Here is a 26347-nt window from a genome sequence, read left to right on the forward strand (position 1 = left end):
CAAATAAATAAGTAAAATCTCTTAAAAAAGAAAAAAAAAGAAAAGAAAATCCCAAAGTCATGGCATGCATGGGGTAGGTTCAGAGTGAAGGCTTTGAAGCCCAGAAGCCTGTACCCCAAATCTAGGCTCTACTACTTACCATGAAGCTCTGAGCAAATGACCTACCTGTGCTGAACTAACTGACATGCTTCTTTCTCCATTCCTCTCCATCCTCAATTTTGTCCTCTCCTGTCTTCCTTCTCTGCCCTTTGAGACAACAGAACTTGTGATGGGGCCAGATTTAGCAATTTATATATATATATATTTTTTAAAGATTTTATTTATTTATTCATAGACACAGAGAGAGAGGCAGAGACACAGGCAGAGGGAGAGGGAGAAGCAGGCTCCATGCGGGGAGCCTGATGTGGGACTCAATCCCAGGTCTCCAGGATCACACCCCAGACTGCAGGCAGCACCAAACCGCTGTGCCACCGGGGCTGCCCAAATATATATATATTTAAAAAAAAAATATATATATATATATATATAATTTACCCCTTCCCTCTCCCTCTCCCTCCTACCCCCATCACACGTATGCACACACACGTGCACACAAACACACCTACACACACCACATCTGAAACAGCATGACTTAACGACAGGTCATTAAAGGACCTGTTGAGAACTGTCCTGTCTCAGTGTTGATGATGATGATGGAGTCTGTCCCGAGTGCATGTATTTATAGAAAGGCTTCAAGATCTTTTGCTGTAGGACAGAACTACTTTCCTTGACCAACAGCCCAGCCCCGACACCCCACTCTCATTCTCTCATATTTAACAGCATAATTGAATGGATGTCTGTTAGTCCTTTTCAAAACTTGGAGCCTGGGGCAACTGCCCTAGTTTGCTGCATCTCTGGGGAAACTCCTCATAATGAATTTACATAACCCAAATACACAAAGGTTTGAAATGAGAGGGGTTTTGTCTTTTTTGTTGTCGTTGTTGTTGTTCAAGGATGATGGATGTTCACAAAGTTTTGTAAGAATATGTGGGAGAGCAAATTAATAGCACTGCCAGATACTCTATATTTGTATCTCTAGAGAAGACTGCATATCTGATGAGCAAATTCATTAGCATATCTGTTGTGGATAATGATAATTAATCTGATTGAAGACATTTTTGGTTTTTCCTCTTAATATGAATTTTTAAATATGCCCTTTTGTGCCCAGGAAGTAGGTTTGAATTTACCTTTTTTTGTTGTACTACTTAGAGGATGTTTGTAGTGACAGAATAATGTATTCATATGTTGATTCTCAGCTTGGTAGTGCTGCAGTAATTTGAGGATTTAGGTAAGTAGATAAGCATATTTAATTAAATAGTTAATTATTTCTAAGATATTTCAAGGTGTTGAGCTGCCACCTGAATATTTTTGCAATCTAACCAATAATAATAATAATAATAATTTAATCCAAAACTCAAATGGGCCTTTTCATAGTAAATTGATACATCGATTATGCTGTTTCTCACACTTCATTTGAAGTCAGAAAAGTCTTCTTTATTAGATGGAGTCAGGGAGGAAGGATGCACAGAGTCAGATTGGATGACAAATGAGGCAAGAACAGATGAAGGCATTTGTCTTTTCCGTAGCCAAGAAGAGCCGGGGTGAGAAACACCCGTGAAAGAATTGGCCAAGGCTCTCACAGCAATGTTGGTTGAAGGATGTGGTTTCTGGATGACAGAGCAGCACTGGGAGGTGTTGGGGAGCTAGTAGGCCGGCACTGCTAAGGACCCACCCAGCAGGTGCCAGCCATTATTCCCCAGGTCCAAGCAGAATGTCACGGAAGAGCTTCTCATTTCCCCCTCTCTGGCTTTAGAAGAGCTTAGTTTCGATTAGAGGGGATGGTATCTCAATTAGGAGTCTTTTATAAAACGTGGCAAAGAGTGAGAACAGAGAATAAAGGGATTAACAACCCTAAATCATATGAACATAGGAGAGGTCTGGATCTACCTGAACTCAGGCATGTTGATTTTCAGGTTGTAACTACTTGAAGCAAGAAAATACCAGAAACACTTCATTTAAAACCTATCAAAAATACCCACCTGAGAATGTGAAATGGTGCAGCCACTCTGGAAAACTGTGTGGAGGTTCCTCAAAGAGTTAAAAATAGACCTGCCCTACGACCCAGCAATTGCACTGCTGGGGATTTACCCCAAAGATACAGATGCAATGAAATGCCGGGACACCTGCACCCCGATGTTTCTAGCAGCAATGTCCACAATAGCCAAACTGTGGAAGGAGCCTCGGTGTCCATCGAAAGATGAATGGATAAAGAAGCTGTGGTTTATGTATACAATGGAATATTCCTCAGCCATTAGAAATGACAAATACCCGCCATTTGCTTTGACATGGATGGAACTGGAGGGTATTATGCTGAGTGAAATAAGTCAATTGGAGAAGGACAAACATTATATGGTCTCATTCATTTGGGGAATATAAATAATAGTGAAAGGGAATAAAGGGGAAAGGAGAAAAAATGAGTGGGAAATATCAGAAAGGGAGACAGAATATGAAAGACTCTTAACTCTGGGAAACGAACTAGGGGTGGTGGAAGGGGAGGTGGGCGGGGGGTGGGGGTGACTGGGTAGCGGGCACTGAGGTGAGCACTTGATGGGATGAGCACTGGGTGTTATTCTGTATGTTGGCAAATTGAACACCAATAAAAAATAAATTTATAAAAAAAAATACCCACCTGAATATACCATACGGGAAATGTGATTCCTAAAACAGGCCTGGCACATAGTAGGTTTATTGATTCATCTAGTAAGTATTATGTATTTATTTATCTGCTAATAAGCTGGATTTGCAGGAACGTATATAAGACTCCCTGCTAGGAGCCATCAGAATTCTGCTTGGCTATGGACCTTTGCAGACTTTGAGCATGAGCAATGTATATAGGTCTGAATTAGCATCCCATAGGCAGTCTTTCAACCCTTCTCTGCCCTGCCCTGCCCTGGGAGGGCATAGTGATACTTACTTTATGCTCCTACTACCCACATGGGTACCCACACCCAGTATAAACAGGACTGTGTTTGTCCAGACTTCTGGGCCAGCCATCTGCCCAGAGAACCATGCTTACCTGGTCTACAAGAGATAAGTTCTGGCTCAGGGAGGAAGAAGCCACATGGGTCAGAATACAGTCAACCTGCATATGTGAGATCTGCAAGGTATAGTTGACCCCAGCACACCTGGACACCTAGAACCTATGTGGGTTACTGATCTGGGCAAGAAGGGAAGATTGGTCTAAAACACAGTCAAAATGTGATTTATAACATAGTGAATCTGTACAGTTTTTGCAGCTTGAACGTTGCACATTTCTGATGCAAGACTCCCAGTAGTACGTCATTGGGGATGACACAGTGCCTTATGAAAATACACAAATGGCAGGCAAGTGAAACCAAGCTAAGATTTTGTCTACTGTCCTTCAAATGCCATTTCATTCTGAAGCCTCTCTTGGGGATACCTACTATCCATTTAGGCCAGTTGGTTGCAGGGGCTAAATCTTCCATTCAGAGAAATGACAGCTGCTGTTGGAAATGATTTATTTTCATAGCATTCTTCTATTTAACACCATACACTTGGCTAAGAGTTGGGCAAGTAATGATATATAAACTAAAATCCCTGTTCGCATTGTAGTTGGAGATAAATGTATGTCAGAGGGGTGCTATCCTGGAAATGAATTAGTTGCCCTGGAGCACAAAGGAGAAATTGGTGAATTAACATGCCACAGCCCCAGAGTTTTGAGGGAAGAAGGCTTCCAGCAGTCCTGAAAAACTAGTTGTGGTTCCTTAGGCAGACAAGGTCTCAGAGGGGAAAAAATGTGTATCATATGGGAACTTGCTATAAAGTGATCATCTTTACAATATAAATTGGAAAATCTCAGTAAATTAGAGAACTAGATTTGAATTAACTGATCTTAGGATAGTAATGATATTGAAACATTGTAGAGCTAAAACTGTATGGGCTCTTTTCACCTGTGAGAGCGAGAGGGGTGTTTCACTTGTAAAGAAGTTCTTTTGTGCTTAGTTTATCAAAACAATGGACAATGAAGGATGTTTCTAAATCATGTGGTAATGATAGTACTGATGTTTAGAAAGTGTTTGTTTGGGGTGAGGGGCACCTGGGTGGCTCAGTTGGATAAGTGTCTGACTCTTGGTTTCAGTTCAGGTCATGTCAGGGTGGTGGGGTTGAGCCCCCTGTCGGCTCCCTGCTCAGCATGGAGTCTGCTAGAGATTCTATTTCCCTCTGCCCCAACCCCCGCCACGCACCTGCACACTCTGCTCTCTCTCTCTCCCTCTCTCTCAACTAAATAAAGAAATCATTTATAAACATTTTTTAAATTATTTCTGATTTTAAATGATTTGGGGGGCACCTGGGTGGCTCAGTAGTTGAGCTCAGGGTGTGATCCTGGGTCCTAGGATCAAGTCTCACATCAGTCTCCCCACAAGGAGCCTGTTTCTCCCTCTACCTGTGTCTCTGCCTCTCTCTCTCTCTCTCTCTGCATCTCTCATGAATAAATACAATCTTTTTAAAAAATTAAGTGCTTATTTTTGAGTAGAAGATACATATAAAAATTATATTTGTTTAGGGATGGTTAGGATTTATATTTGCTTGGTAATGTCAGACTTTTTAGAGAACACATCTGGGTTAATGAAACAGAAGGACAAATACTATTTTGCAGCTACTCTGAATCTCCCTACCTCCGTTTTACTATTAATTTTTTTTGAGGCAGATATCTTGAGGTATAACTGGCACCTCGTAAAATTCACCATTTTTCGGTGTACAGGACATGTTTGGACAAATGTCAACAGTTGTATGCATCGCCACAAGTGCAATCAAGATAGGGAATGTTTTTGTCACCTGAAAATGTACCCTGGAGCCCTCTGTAGTTGGTCCTCTCTCCCGCTTCTGTGTTCTGGCGATCTTGATATGTCTTCTGTCTTTGTAGTTTTGCCTTTTAAGAAATACCATACAGAGGAGATGATGCAGTGTGTAGCCTGTGTGTCTGGACTCTTTGACTCAGCACCTGCTTTGCAGACCTATCTGTGTTGTTGCATGTGTCTCCCATTTATTCATTCTTACTGCTGAGCGGTCTTCCATGGCATGGAAATTCTATAATTTACTTATCCTTTCAAATGCCCATGGGCATTTGGGTGGCTATGATGGATTAAACTGCTGTGAACTATGAATAGTTGTGTGCAGGTCTGTGATGTCATCCCCTCAGTGCAATAATTATCACACATGTGATAAGTATCTATTTATATGAAACTTCCAAACCACCATTTTCCAAGACAGCCCTTCCTTTGTGCCTACCTTCCAGCAGTGCATGAGTTCTAGATGTCTCATGTCTTTACCAGCACTCGGTGTTGTCAGTTGCTCATGTTTTATCATTTTAGCTCATTACTCTAGTATTTGTGTCTTGAAATCTTACCGTGGTTTTATCTCCATTTCCCTAAAGACTAATAATGTTGAGCATTTTTTTCTTGTGCTTATGTACCACTCATAACTCCTCTTTAGATAACTGTCTCTTCACATCTTTGTCCACCTTGTTTTCGGTTTTTGTTAAATTATCATTAAATTGTAAAAGATTTATATATATATTTATATTTATATATAAGATTACTACATGTATGTATATTTATCACATGCGCATTGTGTAAATAATTTCTCTGTGTCTAAAGTTTGTCTTTTCTGTTTCTTGAAATGTTTTCTGAGAGTTTTTAATTTTGATGAGGTCCAATTTATCAGTTTTTTTTTCTTTTATGATTCATGCCTTTTGTATTCTATCTAAGAAGTCTTTACCTAATCTTCATCATGAAAATTTTCTCCTGTGTTTTCTTCTAGAAGTTTAATAGGCTTCACATTTAGGCCTACGATCTATTTGAGTCATTTTTTTTTTTTTTTAATGTATGGATGCCTTTTGGTTCCAGTACCACTTGTTAAAAAGACAGAACTTTATCATTAGATTATTTTGACCATATGTGAATGGATTCAAAATCAACTGACCATATGTATGGGTCTATTTCTGTACTCTGAATTGTATTCCACAGATATATATAGCTGTTGATATACTAATACCAAAGTATCTTAATTACTGCAGATTGGTCTTGAAATCAGATGTTATGAAATTTCCAACTTTTTTTTTCCTAAATTATTTTAGATTTTCTAAGCCCTTTATTTATAAATTATAAAATCATACTGTGAGATTTAAAAAAAAATTTACTTATTTGAGAGAGAGAAAGAGAAGAGGACAGGTGAGTGGCAGAGGGAGAGGGAGAGAATCCTCAAGGAGACTCCCCAATGAGCACAGAGCCCAACACAGGGCTCAATGCCATCACTCTGAGATCATGACCTGAGTTGGACACTTGATGGACAGAGCCATCCAGGTGCCCCATATTGTCCATTTTAATTTAAAAAACGCTGCTGAATTTTGATTGGGATTACTTTGATTCTACATATAAAATTGGGAGGAATTGACAACAAGATTGAGTTCTTTATTTTTTCTTTTCAGTGATTAGTAGTTTACTGCATATAAATTTTGTACATATTTTGTTAGATTCATTTGTAAGAACTTTATGTTCTTTGATGCTGAAAATTTTAAAATGTAATTTTCAAATATTAATGCTAATCCTTTAAAAATGTGGTTGATTTTTTATGAGATAATTGTTTTAAACTTCGTATACGAAAATACAAATATAGAAAGAAAATATTGTCTTAAAATGCAACTTTTGATGAGTTTACTTAGAAGTGACTGTCGTGATATTGACAAACATGCTTATTAAAAAGCATGTCATGGTTACAACACCCCACAACCAAAAGATCTTTCATTTTAATCCATAATTAATCAGAACTAGTATTCTCTTAGGTTCTAAGAGTGGGGATGATGTTGGAGAACATACCTTCTCTCATCCTGAAGTTCTTCCCCCGTCAAAGGGGGGATTTCCCCCAAGATTCAGTGAGAGTAAATGTGGTTAAACACAGAGCACTTGGAGCTCCACAAAGTTCCCTTTCCTTCACCTCCCTTTCCTGGTGAATGCTGTGTTGTTAGCTCCCTGGGTCTGCTGTAACAAATCACCACAAACTGGGTGGTTTAAAACAACAGAAATGTGTGCACTTACGGTTGTGAGGCTGGCAGTTCAAAAATCTGTATCAACAAGACGGCTTCCTCTCAGTGTCTCCAGCTCCTGGGGCTCCCAACCACCCTGGGTGTTCACCCACCCACCCCCACCTCCCCACCTCCCCCACACCTCCACCCCAGTGCTGGCTTGGAGCCACACTGCTCCAGGTGGGCCTGCTCTTCACCTGGCCTTCCTCTCTGCACCTCTGAGTACCAGGTCTTTCACTCCTTTCTCTTATATGGACACCCCAAATCCAGGATGACCTAATCCCAAGACCTTTAACTTAATTACATATGCAAAGACCCTCTTTCTGAATAAAGCCACATTCCCAGCTACCCAGTGTAAGGACTTGAATGTACCTCTCCCTGGACCCTCCACAACCCACTATGAACATCCAAAGACCTGTGCAGAGAAGAGCACTGCTTCGTGTTAACTAGTCATATACAACACCAGGAAGGAGTATACAAAAGACACAATTTAGACTGACGGTTTTAGAATTGTAGATGAATCTGACGTGTATGGGTAACTCTGTCTTTTCTATTCCATGCTTTTAAAACCTTATTATTATTATTTTTAAAACTGTATTATTGAATAGATTTTATACAAGGAAAACTCATGATCAGCTTTAGGGTAACAGGATTTTTACCAATTTTATATCCATGTCATCAGATTAATTTTTTAACTTTGAGGTGGGGATGAATATTTAGCTTCTGTTTGTTGAGTCTGTGTTTTATTAGGCATGTTATTTTAAAAGGCCAAAAAAAAAAAAGAAAAATTTAAATGAGAAAGAGAAATTGCTTTCACTGTTTTTATTTGTGTGAGTGTTCTTTCTTACTTTCCTATGAAGGAAACACATCCAAATGAAGAGAGCAAAGTGGAGAAATACTGTTTCTATGGCAACAGTTCTATTATGATTGTGCTTCAGGAGTTGTTTCTGCAGCACATTGGACATGGTAGTTGGCACCTTCAGAGAACTCACACTGGGGAAGGAACACATAAGTGTCTATTATGTCACTTCAGTAAAAATTCTGGAAACATTTCTCCAAGTAAAAACTATCTTAAACTGATCCCACTCAGGGTGATTTTCAGATTTTAAGAAAAATTAAGTTCTGATTTATTTAACCTTTCTCTTAAGTCTTCAAATAGTTTTTTTTTTTTTACTTTTACTATGAAAGATATTTACCACATAGTTCCAAATAAGTGCCAGACACTGTATTACCACATTAATATGTTATTTCTATTCCTTGTAATGTACTTGAGATAGGAGGTTTATTAGTTCCATTTACAGATAAGGGTCCCAAATCTCAAGTCAAAAAACTTGATTCATTTATTCTTTCTGCAAATATTTATTAAGCCAGACACTATAATGTTAAACATACAGCAATGGATAAGAATGAGGTAGAAACTGGGGCGCCTGGGTGGTTCAGTTGGTAAAGTGTCCGATCCTTGATTTTGGCTCAGGTCATGATCTCAGGGTCATGGGATGGAGCCCCACATCAGGCTCTGCACTCAGCAAGGAATCTGCATGAGATTATCTCTCTCTCACCCTCTGCCCCTCCCTGCTACCATTCATGTTCCCACATGCATGCAATCTCTCTTTCTCACTCTAAAAAAATTAATTTAAAAAATTAAAACAAAACAAAAAGAATGAGCTAGAAACTAAGAAGGGCAGGGATTCAAACCCATGTCTCTGTTGATGCTTAAAATCTACATTCTTTCTGATAAATACCTGCTGCCGAATCTGACTTTACTTGCCAGACTGAGGGTGTGTGGGGGGAGGAGAGATGTTTCAAACTTGAATGTATAAGTGTATGTTCTTTATATGTTAAATAGTATGTAATATATATATTAACTCCTCTTTGGAATGAATTGCTGTGCTGGGTTACAGTGAAGTGGGGCATCCTTTTTCCTGATGGAGAATTTGCTTTTGAACAGGCATGACATTTGCATGAAATCCAATAGTAGTAGCAGGTAGTGTTTGTGTTAAAAATTTTAAATTAAAATAAAACTTTTAGATGCCACATGCTATTTGCATAACATTTTCTAAGAAGTTTCTGTTGTTCTTAGTTTAAGGGTGACACATGGGCCATGGGAATAATCAGGATCTTGCTGCACCCAAGGCACCGTCCTCCTCTTGCCTCTATCTGGGCCTCCTCTGACACCTGCTCCTCTCCTGGCCCTGGTGCCATGTCTTTCATGTCAGTCTCTAACTTCTAGTGGTGACTTCATTCACATATGAATGTCTTCAAGTATCTCCCAGGTGAAGCCTTAGGAGTGTACACTGTTCCTCTGTCCTTCTGCCACCCCCCAACCCCCAGCTAGCATGGTATGTCTCTTCCTCTGAAAGGAAGTGATTTAAAGAGGATCTCCACACTCCTTGTCTTTGCTTTTTCCTCTCCTGTGTATTCATCACCACCTGAATCCCCTTCTCTCCATTTCTACTCTGAGCACTTCATCCAGAGACGTGGCTGGGCCCATTACCAGCAGTACTTCATGTGTTTATTTTGTTTCTAATGAGACTGAACATTAGTTCACTTTTCTTAGTCATTTCTCGTATGTCTTTCTGTGACCTGCTCAGGAATTTTGCCTGCTTTCTTGTTATGATTGACCTGTTTCTTTTAAATTATTTAATGGGGAAAGTAGATTATGTCCTCACTCTTTGACCAACATCCGGTATAATTAAGAAGTTAAAACACTGCCACTGCTGAAGGTCAACAGTGAACTTGCGGGTGAGAGCACTGAAGCAAACTACGAAGGACGCCATTTTGCCAAAACCATATTTCCCACAAACAAGGAAATCTTCTTCGTTCGTTGCAGTAATCATTTCCCCCTCATCCATGTGTGGTGGTGTTTGCTGCTGTAGTGTATGATGTGAGCTCCCTGAGGACCACCTGTCTGCTCCCACTGTTGGAATGGTGGGTCTTGTGGGCTCCTGGTGAGTTGAGCACGTGGAGAGCATCATGCCTCCTTCTCTGCTGGCCTTTTGCTTCCTCTGTAATTCATTAATCTTCTTCCTTTGTAAATGTCTCTGTTCCACCTCTTGCTGCAAGTCTCTTTTACCTCTGTTATGTGGCTGAGTGGCTTCACAACCAAGATTGCCCTGCAGTTTGGAGACCTCAGGAATTTGGGGCCATTGTTTCATCCATTTGCATGGATTCATCAAATTTTAGACCAAGCATGTGTTGTTTTGTGTCTTGGCATCATATCTAGTTCCATTTCTCTGGATTATGCAAGTTTTTATAAAATCCTACCTTGTTGAATACATGTATTTCTCATTCTGTACCATCTATTACAAACTATATGCCAATTAATTGATTTGTGCAAAAAAAAAAGTTTATTTTTATGTGGCTACAATTTAGTTTTATAGAAGACTACAGTTGTGTTGAAAGATATAAATAATTTATCTTCAATTTATAGCTATTACAGCTATTTAGTACATTTTAGTAGGAATGATATACCCATCTGGAGCATTTTTGTAATAAGCTAAAGTGCATTCTAAAAGCTCTTTGGGCAGTGATTAGTTTCTGCAAGAATGAGTTAAGTGAGTAAATAAAATGACCACAAACTTTAAAATACACATATATGAAAAACGGACACAGCAAAAAGTTAAATTTCAATTATTTTGCATAGTGTTTTTACTCAACTATCCAAAATACAAGAGAGAACAAAATAATCTCTCCTTGGAGGAAAATTTATACATTGTAAATGGACTCTTAGCTTCTTACTATTCTTTCTGAAAACTCTTGCAATATAAAAAAGGCCTATTTCTTCCCTCAAAGGTATCGTTAGGAAATCAAGTTAGATTGCTATCCCACTTCAGTTGAATACACTGAGATTCTTAAGAGAAGCTCACCTTCCAGGTTTCATAATAAGAAAGTATCTGGTCAATTAAATCATAAGCATATAAACCAAATAATAGAAGAAAGTATGACTTAAAAATCATAGCCTGGAAAATTACAGTTAAGACCCATATTCTGTTTCATAAATTACTTCACTGTGTTTCTGTCAGTGAATAAAAACAGAAATTCTGTGCCAGACATAGTTAGAATAAAGATCCCACAGAGTGGAGATGTAGATTAAAACAGGAAAAAAAGATCTTTTCTGACTTTCTCTACACATCCATAAAGACAAAACAAGGATTGGTGGTTGCCAGCAGCTAATACGGTGGTGGGGAGGGTGGGGCACAGGGCAAGTGCCTAGTGTGTACACAGTTTTCTTTTGGGGTGATGACAATGTTTTGGAACTAGATGGAGGTGATGATTGCACCACATTGTGACTGGATTGATTGCCACTGAACTGTTCACTTTAAAAAGATTATTTTCATGTTATGTGACTTTTACCCCAATTAAAGATGTATATCAAAAATTTGTTTTAATTTTTTGAAAAAGGAAAAAAAAGTATATGGCTATTTATATACTTGTAGTATATTTGATTATATTCTGTAGACACAACAGTAGTGTTTATAATAGCTGGCAGGCATTTTCATTCAAATACATGTCAGTAATAAAACTATTTGGGAATTGTGTAATATTGGGTTTTTTTTACCCCTCAGGAATCACCATTGTAGGGGAGGAAACTTTTCCCATTTACCCTTCTAGGTTCTTTGAGCTAATAATTAGACATAGGACAGATTAATGAGAAAAACAAATTTCATTTGTCATGTATGGGAAGCCATAAAGATATGAGATTCAAAGTAGTGACTGAAGTAGGCAGCTTTTATACCTTTTTGACAAGAAAACAATAAATCTGTGAAGATATGGCAAGATAAAGCAGTTTGGGCTTGGGGTAGCAAATTAGTAAAAAAGTAGCAAGGCTTATTTTTACTTAGTTCTCAGCCCTATCTCTGGTGATAGGGATGCCTTCTACCCTGCTTGCAGGAGGGAGGGTACCTTGTGCATGGGAAATTTAGTTCCTGCTCTGTGGGGTGAAGGAAGGCCAAAGGTTTTTTCCTATTCTGGCTCTTTCTTAAGTAACTTTAACTCAAAATAATCAATATGTCAAAGTAGCAGATTCAGGGGTGGGATAGTCTGCTACCTTGCATCATCCTACTTTTTAAGATTTTCACTTAGAACTTTACCCGTCTGTGTTATCTCACTGTATAATTGCCTGTCTTGAATTTTAAATCTTCCCAAGAACCTTTGTATTCATTTCTACTCAAGTTATTACTGTGATGTTGAAGGCTTGCATTTGGAATAACTCTTATGGTAGAATCATTTCTGAAAGTCCATTCGCATGCTGGCTCTCCTCTTACACATCATTAATGAAGGTGTCAACTAGAAAGGTCACTCACAGCAGTGCCTGTGGCACCCCACTGATCATTTGAGTAGAATTTGATATATTGCCTTTAATAATTGCCCTGTCCTTGTCAACTAATTCTCAGTTCATGTTGGAGGCCTTACGGTCAATACAATTAAAATTAATTCTTCTCATTTTATGGTAGTGAGATGCTATTTAATACCATGCCGGCAATACCTAAATACCACTTTTTTTTTTTTTTTTTTTTTTTTTGCTACTACTGGGCATGCACTTCTGCTCAATTATTATGTTCATTAATGATGATGGTTTCCATAATAATGGCGAGCTGGTTTTTCACTTCTGGATCACCCTGTGCTGTCTATTCCTTTTCCTGGCTTTAATCTGTTCCCTGATTATTAGTACCTCTAAGGACTGAGGAAATAGCAAGGACAGACCCAGCTTCATTTTCTCTGGCTCACAGCCTATTTTCAGCCTAGAAACTGCTTTGAGGGTTGAGAGTGAGGATTGGTGGTGGTGGATTAAGTGGACATACCGTTTACCCATCTGAGAAAGCTTCCGCTAATATATTGACACCTCAAGCTACAGTGAGGGTTTCAGAGTTGGGAGCACTCTGGGGTGATCCTCCACCCTTGTTTCCCCACTGAGGGTGGGCACTGTGGAGATTTGGAAGGGGCGGTTGTTGGCTTTTCAATACTCTTCCATATACTAGGAGATGTGGAGCATGCCCAGAGCTAGCGTTCTAGATGCCCATAGTCACTGGGACAACCCAGAGAGCCGCACACAACTCTGATACATCTGAGTAGTACAGACCTACAACCTTTTCATTTTACCAAAGAACAGACTGAGGCCCAAAGAGGTTTGGCCTTGGGCCTAGCTAGAGGCTCATGTCTTAAAAGCTACAAAATCAGTACTAGAACCAGAATATCCGCTTTCATTGTCTAGTGTTCCTTCTATTAGCCTAGCTATTTTTGTGTGTTTTGGGATATTTTAAGAGAAGGAGAGAGAAGCAGAGGCTGAGAGAGAACCCAAGCAGACTCCCCACTGAGCACGGAGCCAGACGGGACTCAATCTCACCACCCTGAGATCATGACCTGAGCTGAAATCAAGAGTCAGATGCTTCCCCAGCTGTGCCAGCCACTGCCCCAGCAGAGGTAGTTTTACTTAAAATACTGAAACTGGGATCTTAAGCGGGACTTCAGGACCATCTGAAGTTCAGTTACCTTTCTTACACAGTCTAGTCCTTCTTACTCCAAAATCAGTCTCCTTTTCTTCCATCTTTGGGCACTACCTGCCCTCCACTCATGCTCGGCTGGTGTCTTGCTCCCTGTTGTCCCTGGGAGAACAGAAGGTAGAGCACAGCTAGCTGTCGGCACATCAGTTCTTCCAGCCTGCCTGCATTCGCACCTGGATATCCTGCCTGACACCCCGCCACCGCCTGGGATGCTGGCTCCCAGGGCCCCACTGCCTCCTTGCACACAAGGACTGTGCTTCCAGAGCTACCCCTGTTCTTGCCAGCCTCTTCATTTTCTTCCTCCCATCAACGTGTACGTATACTCAGCTACTTCCATAGTAAGACAGGCCTCCTCATCTACGAGAGTGTTTTTCACCTTCCCTGGAAGCAGTCTGTCTTGGAGAGCTGGTGGTCCTGGCCCTCCCAACTCCTGCCCACCAGCAGATCCTTGGTCTCGTCAGACTCACCTGTCTCCAATGCACCCACAGTGTCATTCCTGCCAAAGCTACCCATCCTGCCAAATCAAGCCAGAAATTCTTAGCCCTCTTCCTGACCAATCCACAGCATGGGACCCCCCGTCATTCAGGAAACCTGCCCGATGTCTTCTAAAGCTAAACTTGATTTCTTTATTTGCCTTCCTTCAAGACCCATCAGTTTTCATTGAGTACTCCTCTGCTTATGGAGTCCAAGAAGCTGGAGTCTTCTCAAAGATGTGACCTAGATTTTATTCATTTGTATTTTAGGAGACTGAAATAAGTCCGTGCTTCTTAATCACTACCAAAGATACAGCAGATTTACCTTAGCTACATACTAGTACATTGTTTGGGCTACCTGTTAATGAACATGATGCATTTCCTCTGGCCGGTCACCTACACTGAGTCCCTCATGGCATTTCAACGAAGGATGCCGAATCATTCACCTATTCTCTGAACCTTCTACAGGACTGTTTAGCTGGTTGCCAGGTTTTTTAGACCTTCACAGAGCCATAGAAAGTTACAGTGCAAATGGGAATTTGAAACTTCCACATGTACCTTTATAGTATGAGCTATAACTTAAAATATGTTTAGAATGCTTTTCAAAAAATAAAGCATTTAACAGTATATTCTCATTGTTCTTTTGAAATTTTTATGAAATGGCTTGTTAAAAGCAATTTGATTTAATCACTGGAGAGTTGGGCACATGGAAGGGTTTTGGCATTTTTCATAAAGCTTGGTTATTGAACACTTAGAGAAGAAGAGCAAGCACTGTTTTAGTTTCTTGTATTAATGATGAGACTTTGAGTCCAGACACTGAAGAGTCATTCCATAATGAGGCCTTGACAGGGGAGACTTCACCATATGGGATGTAAATCCCAGTATCTTTATGGAATATCAGTGAGGTGGCTTTCTGCCAATTATTGCTCTGGATACCAAGTGATGGCAGTTGGCAGTGTTCGAACAGAGAATATCTTTGCTTCTGTTATATACTAATTGCTCATCTGTTGCTTTGACATTATGCAGTTGTTTCTGATTGAATAATGCAGCACTGGCTTCAGTATATTTATATAAAATTGTTCTTAATATCATTTCATTCTAAATTTTTGAGGAGATAGGCTGGAAGAGACATTAATAAACAGTGAATTGAAGAACTGGTTCAATGGATAAAAAAGCTGCCTTGTGTGTATGTTTCTGGTTCCACCAAAGTCTTCCACTTCCTTCCCACAATCATGTGAAAGCCACACTCGCTGCAAGCTTCATCGTCCTCCTGCTGGCAAAGGTAAAGGTCTCACTTTGCCATTTTGCTTTTCTTCAAGTTATTCGGTACACAGCACATTAACGACTGACCTGTTTTCCTCAGAACCTTCTCAGACCTCTGCTTCCATGGCAATGTTATTGTCTGTTCATGCTCGCTCTCCTGTGCTCCTGGCCCCCCACTCTGTACAGCTTTCTATGGACCCGGGGGTCCTCCCCTGTTTCTTCCCCTCCTCAGCCAGATACTCCACACAGCTGCTGCTTGCAGGGATCACCTGCAGTCAGTAGGCACAGCTGTTCATCAACAGCCCTCTTGTCTCCTGCTGCCTCCCATTGCTCAGTCCCACCTTGTGTCCTGCTCACTGCATCCTGCCCTCCTGACAGCTCCATGGCAACTTCAGATAAATGCGGGGGTGACATCATTATTCATTTGTGTTCCTTTCTGAAGTATCTGCTTCTTTGTTCAAAGAGCTTAAAATTCAAAACCTGGGATTTACTTTGAGACTTACATTCAATCTAAGTGTAAAACTGGTATAATTTTGTTTTATTGGTGCTTTTGGGGGGATAATCCAAGTTCAGTTATTTGAAATATTTATTTTGAATACCCCATGCTGCCATTTTCTGACATCAACTTCCACTCATTTCATTTTCATATTACATAGTACAGATGCACACCACTTCTAAGAAGTCTTGCCAATCAAAACAGCTTTGTCAACTTTAGTTGTATTGTGGATTTTCTTGAAAAAAATGTATAGGATTCTTTTGTTAAATTCTTTTAATACTGGGCAGCCCGGGTGGCTCAGTGGTTTAGTGCCACCTCAGCCCAGGGCGTGATCCTGGAGACCCAGGATCGAGTCCCACGTCGGGCTCCCTGCATGGAGCCTGCTTCTCCCTCTGCCTGTGTCTCTGCCTCTCTCTCTCTCTCTCTCTGTGTGTCTCTCATGAATAAATAAATAAAACCTTTAAAAAAATTCTTTTAATACTTCTTTTAAGTATGGTTTTCTTACAATTTTTAAAGTAGTTAACTCTCCAGTCCAGAAATATTTGAGGAATGCGTTTAAATAAAGTTATTTCTCCTATGTGAATCCAGCGTATTTTTGGACATATACTGGCAACACGGGGCTCGACTCTGCAGGCCTATCAAATCTGCAGCTCGTGTGGAGGTGCCCACACACAGTATGCTCATGTGCTTTCAATTGAAAACCCACTTCCAGAACTTGTAGGGTGACCAACTCTTGTGGTTTGCCTGGAACTGAGAGAATTGCCAGGAGCCAAATGGTGGGTTGTCAAACTGCAGTGATTCAGCTGTTGCATACATTGGTTAAATTGTCCTTAAAGTAGAGCAGTTGGAAATTTTACCAGATTGAAAGGACCTAAAGAAATTATTTCTTGGATCACTTATATTTAAATCCATACATGTAAATATCAACCATGTTATTAGCCCAGAAGGTATTTATTCTAATTATACAAAAATAATCTGTCTATATATAATTAAGTTATATCTTACATATTTTTATATAAAAATTTTAAAAATCACACTTTCTCTACATCAGCTTATTAATAAATGTGGGACTTCTGCATTTATTCATTCATTAAATCTATATTTATTAAGCAGGTACTATTTGCCTCACACAAAATACCAAGGACTAAAGATTATTGTCACATCAGAAGATCCCAGCACTTCCTAGAGTTTTGTTAGTAATTTGGGCCCCATTCCAGGTTTTCAAAATCCCCAGACATTGATGGAATTGCCATCTGGTTGGTATCTCATTGTCCATGAGAAGCCCATTTCTAATTCTCTGGAGCTTAAGTATGTGACCAATGTTCCATTAAATTAACTCATCTCAATAGTTAATTTTTTTCTGCCTGTGTTGTGGTTTGTTCATCCATTGTGTGAGCCCTAAGCCTTTTCATTAGTTTTGTGAGAGAAGTATCTGTTTACACTTGTCAAACCCTGCTCCCAGGACTGAGCCCATAATAGGAAGAAGTTGAGCCAAGTGCCACTGTGGGTCCAGGCTTAAACAGACCACGGGCTTCACCCTGAAGTTCACCCTAAGAATCTGCCACATGCCAGCTGGCTCAGTTAGCTGGGTGACCTCAAAGCAACCCTGCATGACCCATCTTTGAGGAACTGACATTCTTTTATTTGCCTGGCTGCAGCTCAGAGCCAGCTGAGCACCAGAAAATTGTTGCTACACATCCAGCCCCTGAGTAGTGCTGGCATACAGTAGGTGCTCAGTAAAATTTTGTCCAAGAGATCCTGCCATGTTGTAGTTAGCATCTCAGGATGCAGATCATCCCCTGAACTCATAGTCTATATTTCATGATTCAGCATTGTGTTCAATATTATTTTGGAACCATTTACTTGGCATTTCTTTTCTAGCTCTTCTAACTTCGGACTTTTAAAGGCTAAGACTAAAACTTATTTTTCCTTGTTGCTCTGCATGACATAGGACAGTGATTGAACTCTTGAAAAAGTATACTGAATTTTAGTGATGTCAATGAATGCAAAACATTGGTACTTTCTGATTAATTAAATCCCTAGACACGACATGGGTTTAAAGGGAGACTATGTGAACTAATGTAATTTGAAATTAATTTCCTTCTTCATGTCAAGGTCCTTGTAGTGAAATGCTAGTAAAGTTAGATTTTAGAATCATGATTCATGTTGTAGGGTGAGTATTTGATGACTTTCAGTGATTATTTTACCTGGAATATGCTTCTTTGGTTAATCGATATCTATTTTATTGGGACACACCATTGATAACAGTAGGAAAATAGACCCTTCTCTCCACCTGGAGCACAGCCCATGTTGTCTCGTATGGGCTTTAACAGAGGAGGAAATTATGATTTAGAATTGAATGAATTAGAATTAGAATTTCATGATTTTTCTAATGAATTAGAATTTCATGATTTTTCTAATGATGTTCTTAAAATAAGCCTTACGGATTAGAAATAAAAAAGCTGGGTTCATACAAGTCTTTCTTAAAAAAAAAAAAAAAAAGGTGGGGAGGAAGAAGAAAACAACCATCAGAAAACATTCAGTGTGGTAATTAGAGACAAAGGTATGCTTATCTCCACAGCCTTTTAAATGGATCCATGAAAAAAGCACAGCAGGACTGCAGACCCTTAGAAATTCTGGGATTCAAAGGGGGGAGGGGGACTCTGACATGCAAAAAAGCCAGGGTTCAAAAGCGTGTTTGACTCAGGCTGGAATGTGAGAACATTTTCATTTTAGAGAGCTTGCCAAAGATGGATGAAGTATTGTGGCCTTCATGGTGAATCCTTAATCTCACCCCAGTCCCCACCCACCTTGTGAAACAGCAGTTCAACCAAGAGAGAATTAGTTTTAAAAGCAACACAGGTTTTTTTTTTGGGGGGGGGGCGGATTTCCCTCCGCCTCTTCCTTCTCTGACCTTTACCTTGGTTCCTCTTTGGTTTCCAGGCTCTTGTTAACCTCTGTGAATGTTAGCACTCATTAATATCTTCCCCAGCCTTCTAACCCTGGTGAGAATCCCAGAGCACTCTCAGACCATTCACTCACTCACATTTTTCTTAATGGAGTGTTGGATGTCAGCAAGGATCCTCTGAAAGAAGTGTACTGTTCCCCTGAAAAGGCAACGTTTAGGGGCACCTGGGTGGCTCAGTCAGTGAAGAGTCTGCCTTAAGCTCAGGTCATGATCTCTGGGTCCTGAGATCCAGCCCTGGGTCAGGCTCCCTGCTCAGAGGGCATCTGCCTCCACCTGCTGCCGCCCCTCTGCCCCCTGCTTCCCCACTGCTCCTGTTCTGTCTCTTGCTTTCTATGGCTCTTCAATAAATAAAAGGAAAAAAAAGGGCCACATTTAGTGTCTGTAGTGAAGGTGAATTCATACATGCATACATCCATTTCTTTCTCTTTTGGGGGAGTGGGTTTTCCCTTAGGAACATGAGAAATTCTATGACCTGGTACTGTAAGAAAGAAGTTGAGGCTGTTAAGTTCTACAAATCTCGGACATCAGTCTTCTGCTTTAAGTCTAGTAGAATGCATTACTACAGTCTTGAAATGCATGCTTATCAACAATAGTGATTGCCTTTTAGGTAAGATGGGCATTTAAATGGACATTAGGAGAAACCAAGGGATTAATGGAATTTTTTAAAGAGTTTGTTATCTTTAACAGTGTTAGGCCAGTTTCATCATGTCTTGTGCTTTACCCCAATTTCTAAATGAAGATTTGCTCAACGTTTTCCAGGTAGTAAATTCCCAATAGTGGATAATCTCCAACAGTAAATATTGTAAGTTGTATATTAGCAACCTAAACTTTAGGAGGAGAGTGTGTTTGTTTCGTTGTCCAGCATCAGTGATGGTCATTTTAGACATATTGAAAGTGCATTTTACTGGCTTGTTTTTTATTTTAAAAATAACCCCAAAATAAAATTCCTTCCTTCATTTGCACCAGCATATTATTAATTCCATGGGCACCTTTCCCCTGCCCTGCCAGGTTATGTTCACCTTTGGGTCTGTGACTGTAAATCATTTCCATGCTTGTACCAACTTGGCTCAGTGCTTATTTCATGGTGTTCAGTAAATAATTGGTGAGTGTGCTCTGCTGGCTGCTACTCTGTTGTCCTTTTGATTGGTGGTGTTTAGGCTTTGGGTTTTGTTTTACTTATAGAGCAGGGGGCATTTATTGGCAAATAGGAAAGCATTTGTTTCTGCAAGGGAGGGGCCCTGTATAGTTGAGTCTCACCCATTTTATGAAAACTCAAGGCGAAACTCTCCATCTTCTGTACACAGTTTAGTCATGTACAGTAGCAAGAATCCAAGTTAGTGACATTTTGTAACAATTTTTACTGGTAGCTAGGACTCAAATGTGAGACATAAAGAATATGTTGAATAGTGGGAGGAACTTGGCATTTGAAATCAGAAATCAGAACTCAGCAATCTGGTAGGTGATTCAGGTTTTTTCCCAAATTATGGGTCAGGATACTTTGGTGGGATAAAATTAGTGGGACATGTCTAGCATATTTTCTCAAATAATAAAAATATAATTTTTCAAAGTAATAGACCAAGGAAGGATAAAACATTTCATATTATTTAAAGAATCTTTTTGTTTCAGAGGTAGAGACTGGTTGTGTGTGTGTGTGTGTGTGCATATGTGTGCACGTATGCATGTGTGTGCATGTGTATGTGAAACTGGGTCACAAACTAAAATGTAGATAGTCAAGAAAAAGTTTTAAAAACACAAAGCTTTGGGTATTTGAATGTTTCATCATTCTGAGCCTTGAATTTCTCATCTCCTCAATAAGATTAATGGTGACTATTTTGAGGGTTTATTCTGAGGATTAATGGCAGTAATACATGCAAGGTATGTTGCATAGCACCTAATTTACATGATAGACATGCAAAAGATGATATCTTTTACTAAAATTAATCCACTTAAAATTTAATTGATTAGGATCTATTCAAGTGTACACAGGATTGAGTCAAGATTTCAATCCAAGAAACTAATTTTTAAAATATTTTCTTATTTGAAAGACAGAGATGTTAAAAATTAATCAGGAAGGACATTGCTTAATTAATTCACTGTGTTTATTGATTTTTCTTTGAGATCATTGCTTTTCAGTTCAATAAAAGTATTTTTAATTTTTCAACCCATTTACTCAAGTAATATTTTTAGAAGCTGGAGTATGTGCAAAGGAACTTGACAGATATGTTTAGGTGACTCCAAACTAATGCTATGAGAAATAGCTAAATATCTGGTGAAAGCTTACAAAAGAGAATACTTAAATGACATTGATTTCAAATATTAAAAGGACTATTTATTTCATGGCAAAGAAATTACATTAATTAAATATGTTCTGGAAGAAGGAATAGTGAAGACAAATTTATTGGAAGTTATGAAATAATAGAGTTCAGCTCCAAATGAGAAAAAAAGAATTATTGTTGAGACTGGTCCTGAACCATCGTAGCTACTTTAGAAGGGATGTTCCTCTGAGAAGGGAAGATGGGTATGTTCAGATTTGATACAATGCAAACCTCTTTTAGATTAAAGATCTGATGATTTTTAGATTGGCTTTTATGGGTTAAATATCTCGATAGGCTATATATCAAACTCTTACACTGAGCATTTCCATATGATGTACACACATCAGACATGTGTTTTACATAAATGTACCTGGAAACAGAGTCTGGGGGAAACTGCTGAGGAACAGGCATATTTTTATCTGTGAAGGAATCCTTGTATTTATCGGGTCAGTTTTCATCTAGTAACAGGCATTGAATTGCTTATGCTCATTTTTAGTGGTTTAGTGGGTATAAGCCTTGTAACAAGGTTGGGGCTTGTGAGCATGGCAACACCTATAAAGAACATGTGAGGGGAAGTAACAGCACCTGGAGGGGCAGAGGTGACTCTACAGAAATAAGATGGTTACTTTCACCAAGAAGCAGACCCAGAAAGGCATATGCTGATGGCAGGGAAGGATTTTTTTTTTACCGTAGTCTTTAAGGAATGCTTTGAATGGCTTTAGATTTTGTTGGAAAAGAGAATAACTTTTAAAGGATGCCCTAGATCATGATGTAGTCTCAGTACCTGGAAATGGCTCTCCCCTCCAGAGTAATTTATAGACAAGAAATCAGAGTTGTATAAAATGGAAATGCCCAGTACAGAGCTGGAATCAGAACATGTATTTCTTGACTTTGAATCCATCATTCTTTCTAATATCAGCCCTGATGGATTACTGCCCTGAAACATTTCCCCTTAGTCTGGTGGTCTCAGGCAGCTGAATCTGTTGTGTCAGGTGTGTCAGCCATGGATCATAATGGGTCCAGGATCTTTCAGTAGTCATGCACAGCAGCTTTATTTGCATGTATCATAGAATTAAATGAGGACTCAGACATCTCCTTCGGAGGTTTTCAAATGTTACTTTAACACTGAAACCCTTTGTTCAAACAATATTTCTGTAGCAGCTTAATATATAAAGCAGACTTAAAAAAAAAAGCTGATTTAGTTGAAATGAATATTAGGGGATCTGGACCACTGCCTGATCCTACCGCCCACTGGCCCCACAGTTACAACCACTAGGCTTCCAAGATGCACCATAGTTAGAAAGAAAGAAAAAAAGTCTACTTGCTGGCCTTTGTTTTATCACCAGGGTTTCTTTGAATGCAGGGGAAAGAGGACATTATTTTAGACTTCGTAGGAGAAAAATCCATTTTCTCAAATGTGGCAAAAATTGCCTGTAGGGACATATTGCAGCGAGCATGAGTCCACAGGAGTCCAATGAAAGGGAAGACATAAAATATAAGGAAACTGGCCTTTATAAGTGTCCAAAACAGACATTTGTATGTATTAATCAACTTGAGCATAACTGACTCACCATTTCTAAGAACTTTCCCAAAGAAAACAAAATCTGGGAAAAATTTCTCTTACTATAAATAATTGTGAGTGCTGATTTGAAATCATTGTATAGATGTTTTATAGGGTCTGTAGTGATGGCTTTTTCTAGAGCATCTGCAAAATAGCATCTGCTTTGGACAAGGCACCCTGTAATCTGATGGGACAGCGTCTCTAAAGGAAGAGACTGGTTTCATTTCATGGATTATCTGGAAATTACTTGGAGCCTCCAGAGCCTTCCTGGGAATCGGTTCAGTGATCTTTGTATAAGGGAAATGAAGGAGGGCCCACGATCAAGCAATCACAATTTACACAGTGACGGATCTCAGAAGGTAGTCCCAAAGCCAGGTTTGGTTGTTACTGATGTTTTTAATGATTACACTGCCAGTGAGCTCATGTCTTAGAATCTCCCAGGACCTAAGGCTCCCTCGAGATGGTGGTGTACTCATAATCCATTTCAATGTTTTCTCCATCCTAAATCCATGACTGAATGCTTAATAGTATCTGCTCCTTCTTTGTCTGGAGATTCTTGTTGCCCAGCACTACTTACCAGCTTGGCACACAGGGGTAATTCTCCCTCGGGAAGAAAGGGAGTCTGTGTACCAGTGGTGCCAATCACCAGCACATTCTTCTTCAAGTCGATGGAACACTGGTGTCTCCTGAGCATATCCAGCCCCAGAAGCATGTCCATGGGCTGCTCCTCCAGGATGGAGAAAGAGCACTGTAGGAAGTCGCCTTCAATCTGAATCTGAGCTAGATGGACTCGGCCAATAATCTTCTGCGTGCCCACCCCTTTGGCAATGCCAGCCCACCGGCGGTCCACCAGCCGCATTATATTACATCTCTCGGCACAGGCTTGGCTCATGATAGTCATCTGGGCTCCAGAGTCCACGAAGGCCTTCAGAGGATGTCCATTCACTTTGCAGTTGATATAGAGCATGGCCACTTGTCCGAAACTCTCTGGAGCCTCCTCCATCGCTATGTTCATATTTTCCTCGATGTTCTGCTGCCGGATTTCTTCTTCTATTTTGGCCTGAGCTTCCAAGTCGAATGGGTCGGCAGTGTAGAGGCGCAGCCGCTCCTGCTCTCTCAGGGCCCTTTCTCTCTGCTGCTCCATGAGGACATGAGAAAATGTGTCGAGGTTCCCGCTGAGCAGGGCTTCGGCCAAGGGCGGGTTGCGCTCCTTGAGCAGTGACAGGTCGTGGGGGTTGGACAGTAGCATGCTCCGGATCAACGCGGGGCTGTCCAGTCCCTGTGTGGGTGTCATCTTCTCTCCGGAGTCCAGGCCGTGGGACCGCTGCGCTGAGGGGGCCCGGTGCTGCTGCTGCTGCTGCTGGCGGGAGCTGGACGTGCCCGGCACGGCTATCCCGTTGCAATCTATCTGCAGCAGGCCGGATGCTCGTCCGTGCGGCCGCGGCCCCGCGCTCTCCCTCTGCAGCAGCACCACCACATCACCGTCTCTGAGGCCGTAGGCACCCAGGGAGCAGCGGTCGTCGGTGAGGAGCCGCTCCATGAAGATGATCTGGATCTCGTCCACAGGGATGCCAGACTCGAGCTCACAAAGGAGGCGGAAGTTGTGCAGTTCGAAGTCAGGGTTGACCTGGAGGGAGAAGGTTGCCTCGGACAGGTCCCTCCGCACACAGTACACGGTGACCAGCATGACATTGGCCCAGGCAGGCCAGACGGGCACAGGGCATCGGGGTGTCCTCTGGCTCCCTGGAGCTAGGTCTCGTTGGTGGTGTCTGGGCTTCGGTCTGTTCACTCCTGCACGAGGCCCAGCTGCTCACCAGTGCAGTGCCGGCTGCTTGGCGGCTCGGAACCCTGAGGAGGCCCGGGTGTTCCAGGGCTCACTTGTATGGCACTGCTTGGAACTTGGAATGCCTGTTCCCACAGAGGTGCCCAGCTCCGCCCACTGGTTCCCAGGCCAGCCCTTCCCACCCTGCCTCACCCACAATTTGGAAGATTATCTCAGCTCTTCCTAAACAACATCATCTTGGTCACTTGAGAGTGGTATTCTACATGCTTCTCCTTAGACCCATACAGGGATGCTTGGTCCCTGCATGGCGAGCATCACGCTATGTGCTTGGGATGAAAGACGGGTCAGACTTGGTGCCCTACTGTGATGACCTCACATTCTCCGGAGGGGGGATTGATGATAAATGAGGGAATCATAATACAGGAGGTAAGTGAGACACCCCAGACAAGACTTAACAGAAGCCAGAATTCACAATAAGGCCTGTTGTTTTCCAGGAAAATGGAGGACGTCCAACGTCGTAGGAGAAATTTGTATATGATTTTGGATGGCCTGATGTGAAGCTGGAAAGAAAACAATTAGAACCAGTTTTTAGAGTTATACGTGAATCCAAGGAATGTAGATAGTATTAATACACAAGAATCCTCCATCCAAAAACGTAAAAAAAGGAGGGAAAGAAAAGAGAAAAAAAAAAGGAAATGGGAAAGATTTGAAGGAAGTGTTTATGATTTTTTTCTATTTAATTGATTTAAGGAAGAGGTTTCTCATGACCTATGAAGGACACATGGTGGCAGGAGGGCCAGGTAGATGCCTTCTTGTTGGTTTAGAGAGGGCACTGTTGCTAGAAGATGAAAATATAAGGATGACCAAAGCGAATGCAGTGGGGAATAAGAGAAATCATTGAGTAGAATGGATAGGACATCTTGAGACATTGGATGTGGGCTGCATGAAAGAACAGAATGTGTGGACGACATAGAGGGTCATCGCCATCACCCTACCTTCAATGGATGTGTGAGATGAACCTTTGAGGAGACCAGTTTGACGTTGGTTTTGGAGTAAAATGGATCATGAATGCCCCTCTTAGGGCCGTGAATGGCTCCCTCTCTGACGTAGGGCACAGGACCCTCCCACACACAGCAGAGTGGAGGCATTAAGAACATTGGCAGAGAAGTCCTTCTGGGCAGATGGTGGCTGGGTAGAATCCTTGAGTGCCACTTCCTTTTCTCTGTATCTCACAGTGTGTGTGAGGAGCTCCTGCTTCCAGGGTGTGGTCTCCCCAGGTGTGTTTAATTACAAACCAAAAGATAGTTAACATCTTCTGCCTTGCCCCACCTCCCTCTTTATTTCAAGGTTTGTCAGGAGACCTGCACCATTAGAGGTTATATCAACTTAAAGAACTGTTTTAGTTTCCATTTCTCATGTGTTTGTCTCAGGTAAAGGACTGTATCTTATTCATTGCTCTAATTATCATTATATTTCCATCCTCATATTGATTTATATTGGAAATGTTGACTAAATGCCTAGCGTATGTTCTGGGGAGGCATGCATAAATAATGTTAAGTGCAGGCTATGCTTGTAGAGGAGCCAGTCTAAAAGAGGATGCATGCACACATATGCTTATGCATGCACACACACATGTATACACAAATGCACATGTGCACGCAAATACACATGCATGCATGCATGCACACATACACTGACATGTGTGCATGTACACACATGTACGTGCATGTGCACATGCAGACACATATACATACAGATACAAAACATGTATACACATACACAGGCATACACACGTGCATATGCATGCACACATAGATGGGTATACTTATGTACATGCACACATATAC

The 26347-nt window shown here is 40.8% G+C and overlaps 2 protein-coding genes across 4 annotated transcripts in view; one reads left to right on the plus strand and one right to left on the minus strand.

The window, feature by feature from the left end:
* PDGFD (platelet derived growth factor D) overlaps positions 1 to 26347 on the plus strand; it is a 226980-nt gene that overhangs the window by 90302 nt on the left and 110331 nt on the right. The window lies entirely within an intron of this gene.
* Positions 21154 to 26347, minus strand: part of DDI1 (DNA damage inducible 1 homolog 1) — a 32600-nt gene continuing 27406 nt past the window's right edge. The window contains exon 3 of the mRNA XM_072729927.1: positions 21154 to 25060. Coding sequence (XP_072586028.1) covers positions 23202 to 24404 — 1203 coding nt within the window. The 5' untranslated portion in view covers positions 24405 to 25060 and the 3' untranslated portion in view covers positions 21154 to 23201. The remainder of the gene's footprint in view (positions 25061 to 26347) is intronic.

This window comes from Vulpes vulpes, chromosome 12 (assembly GCF_048418805.1).
Source record: "Vulpes vulpes isolate BD-2025 chromosome 12, VulVul3, whole genome shotgun sequence".
Lineage (NCBI taxonomy): Eukaryota > Metazoa > Chordata > Mammalia > Carnivora > Canidae > Vulpes > Vulpes vulpes.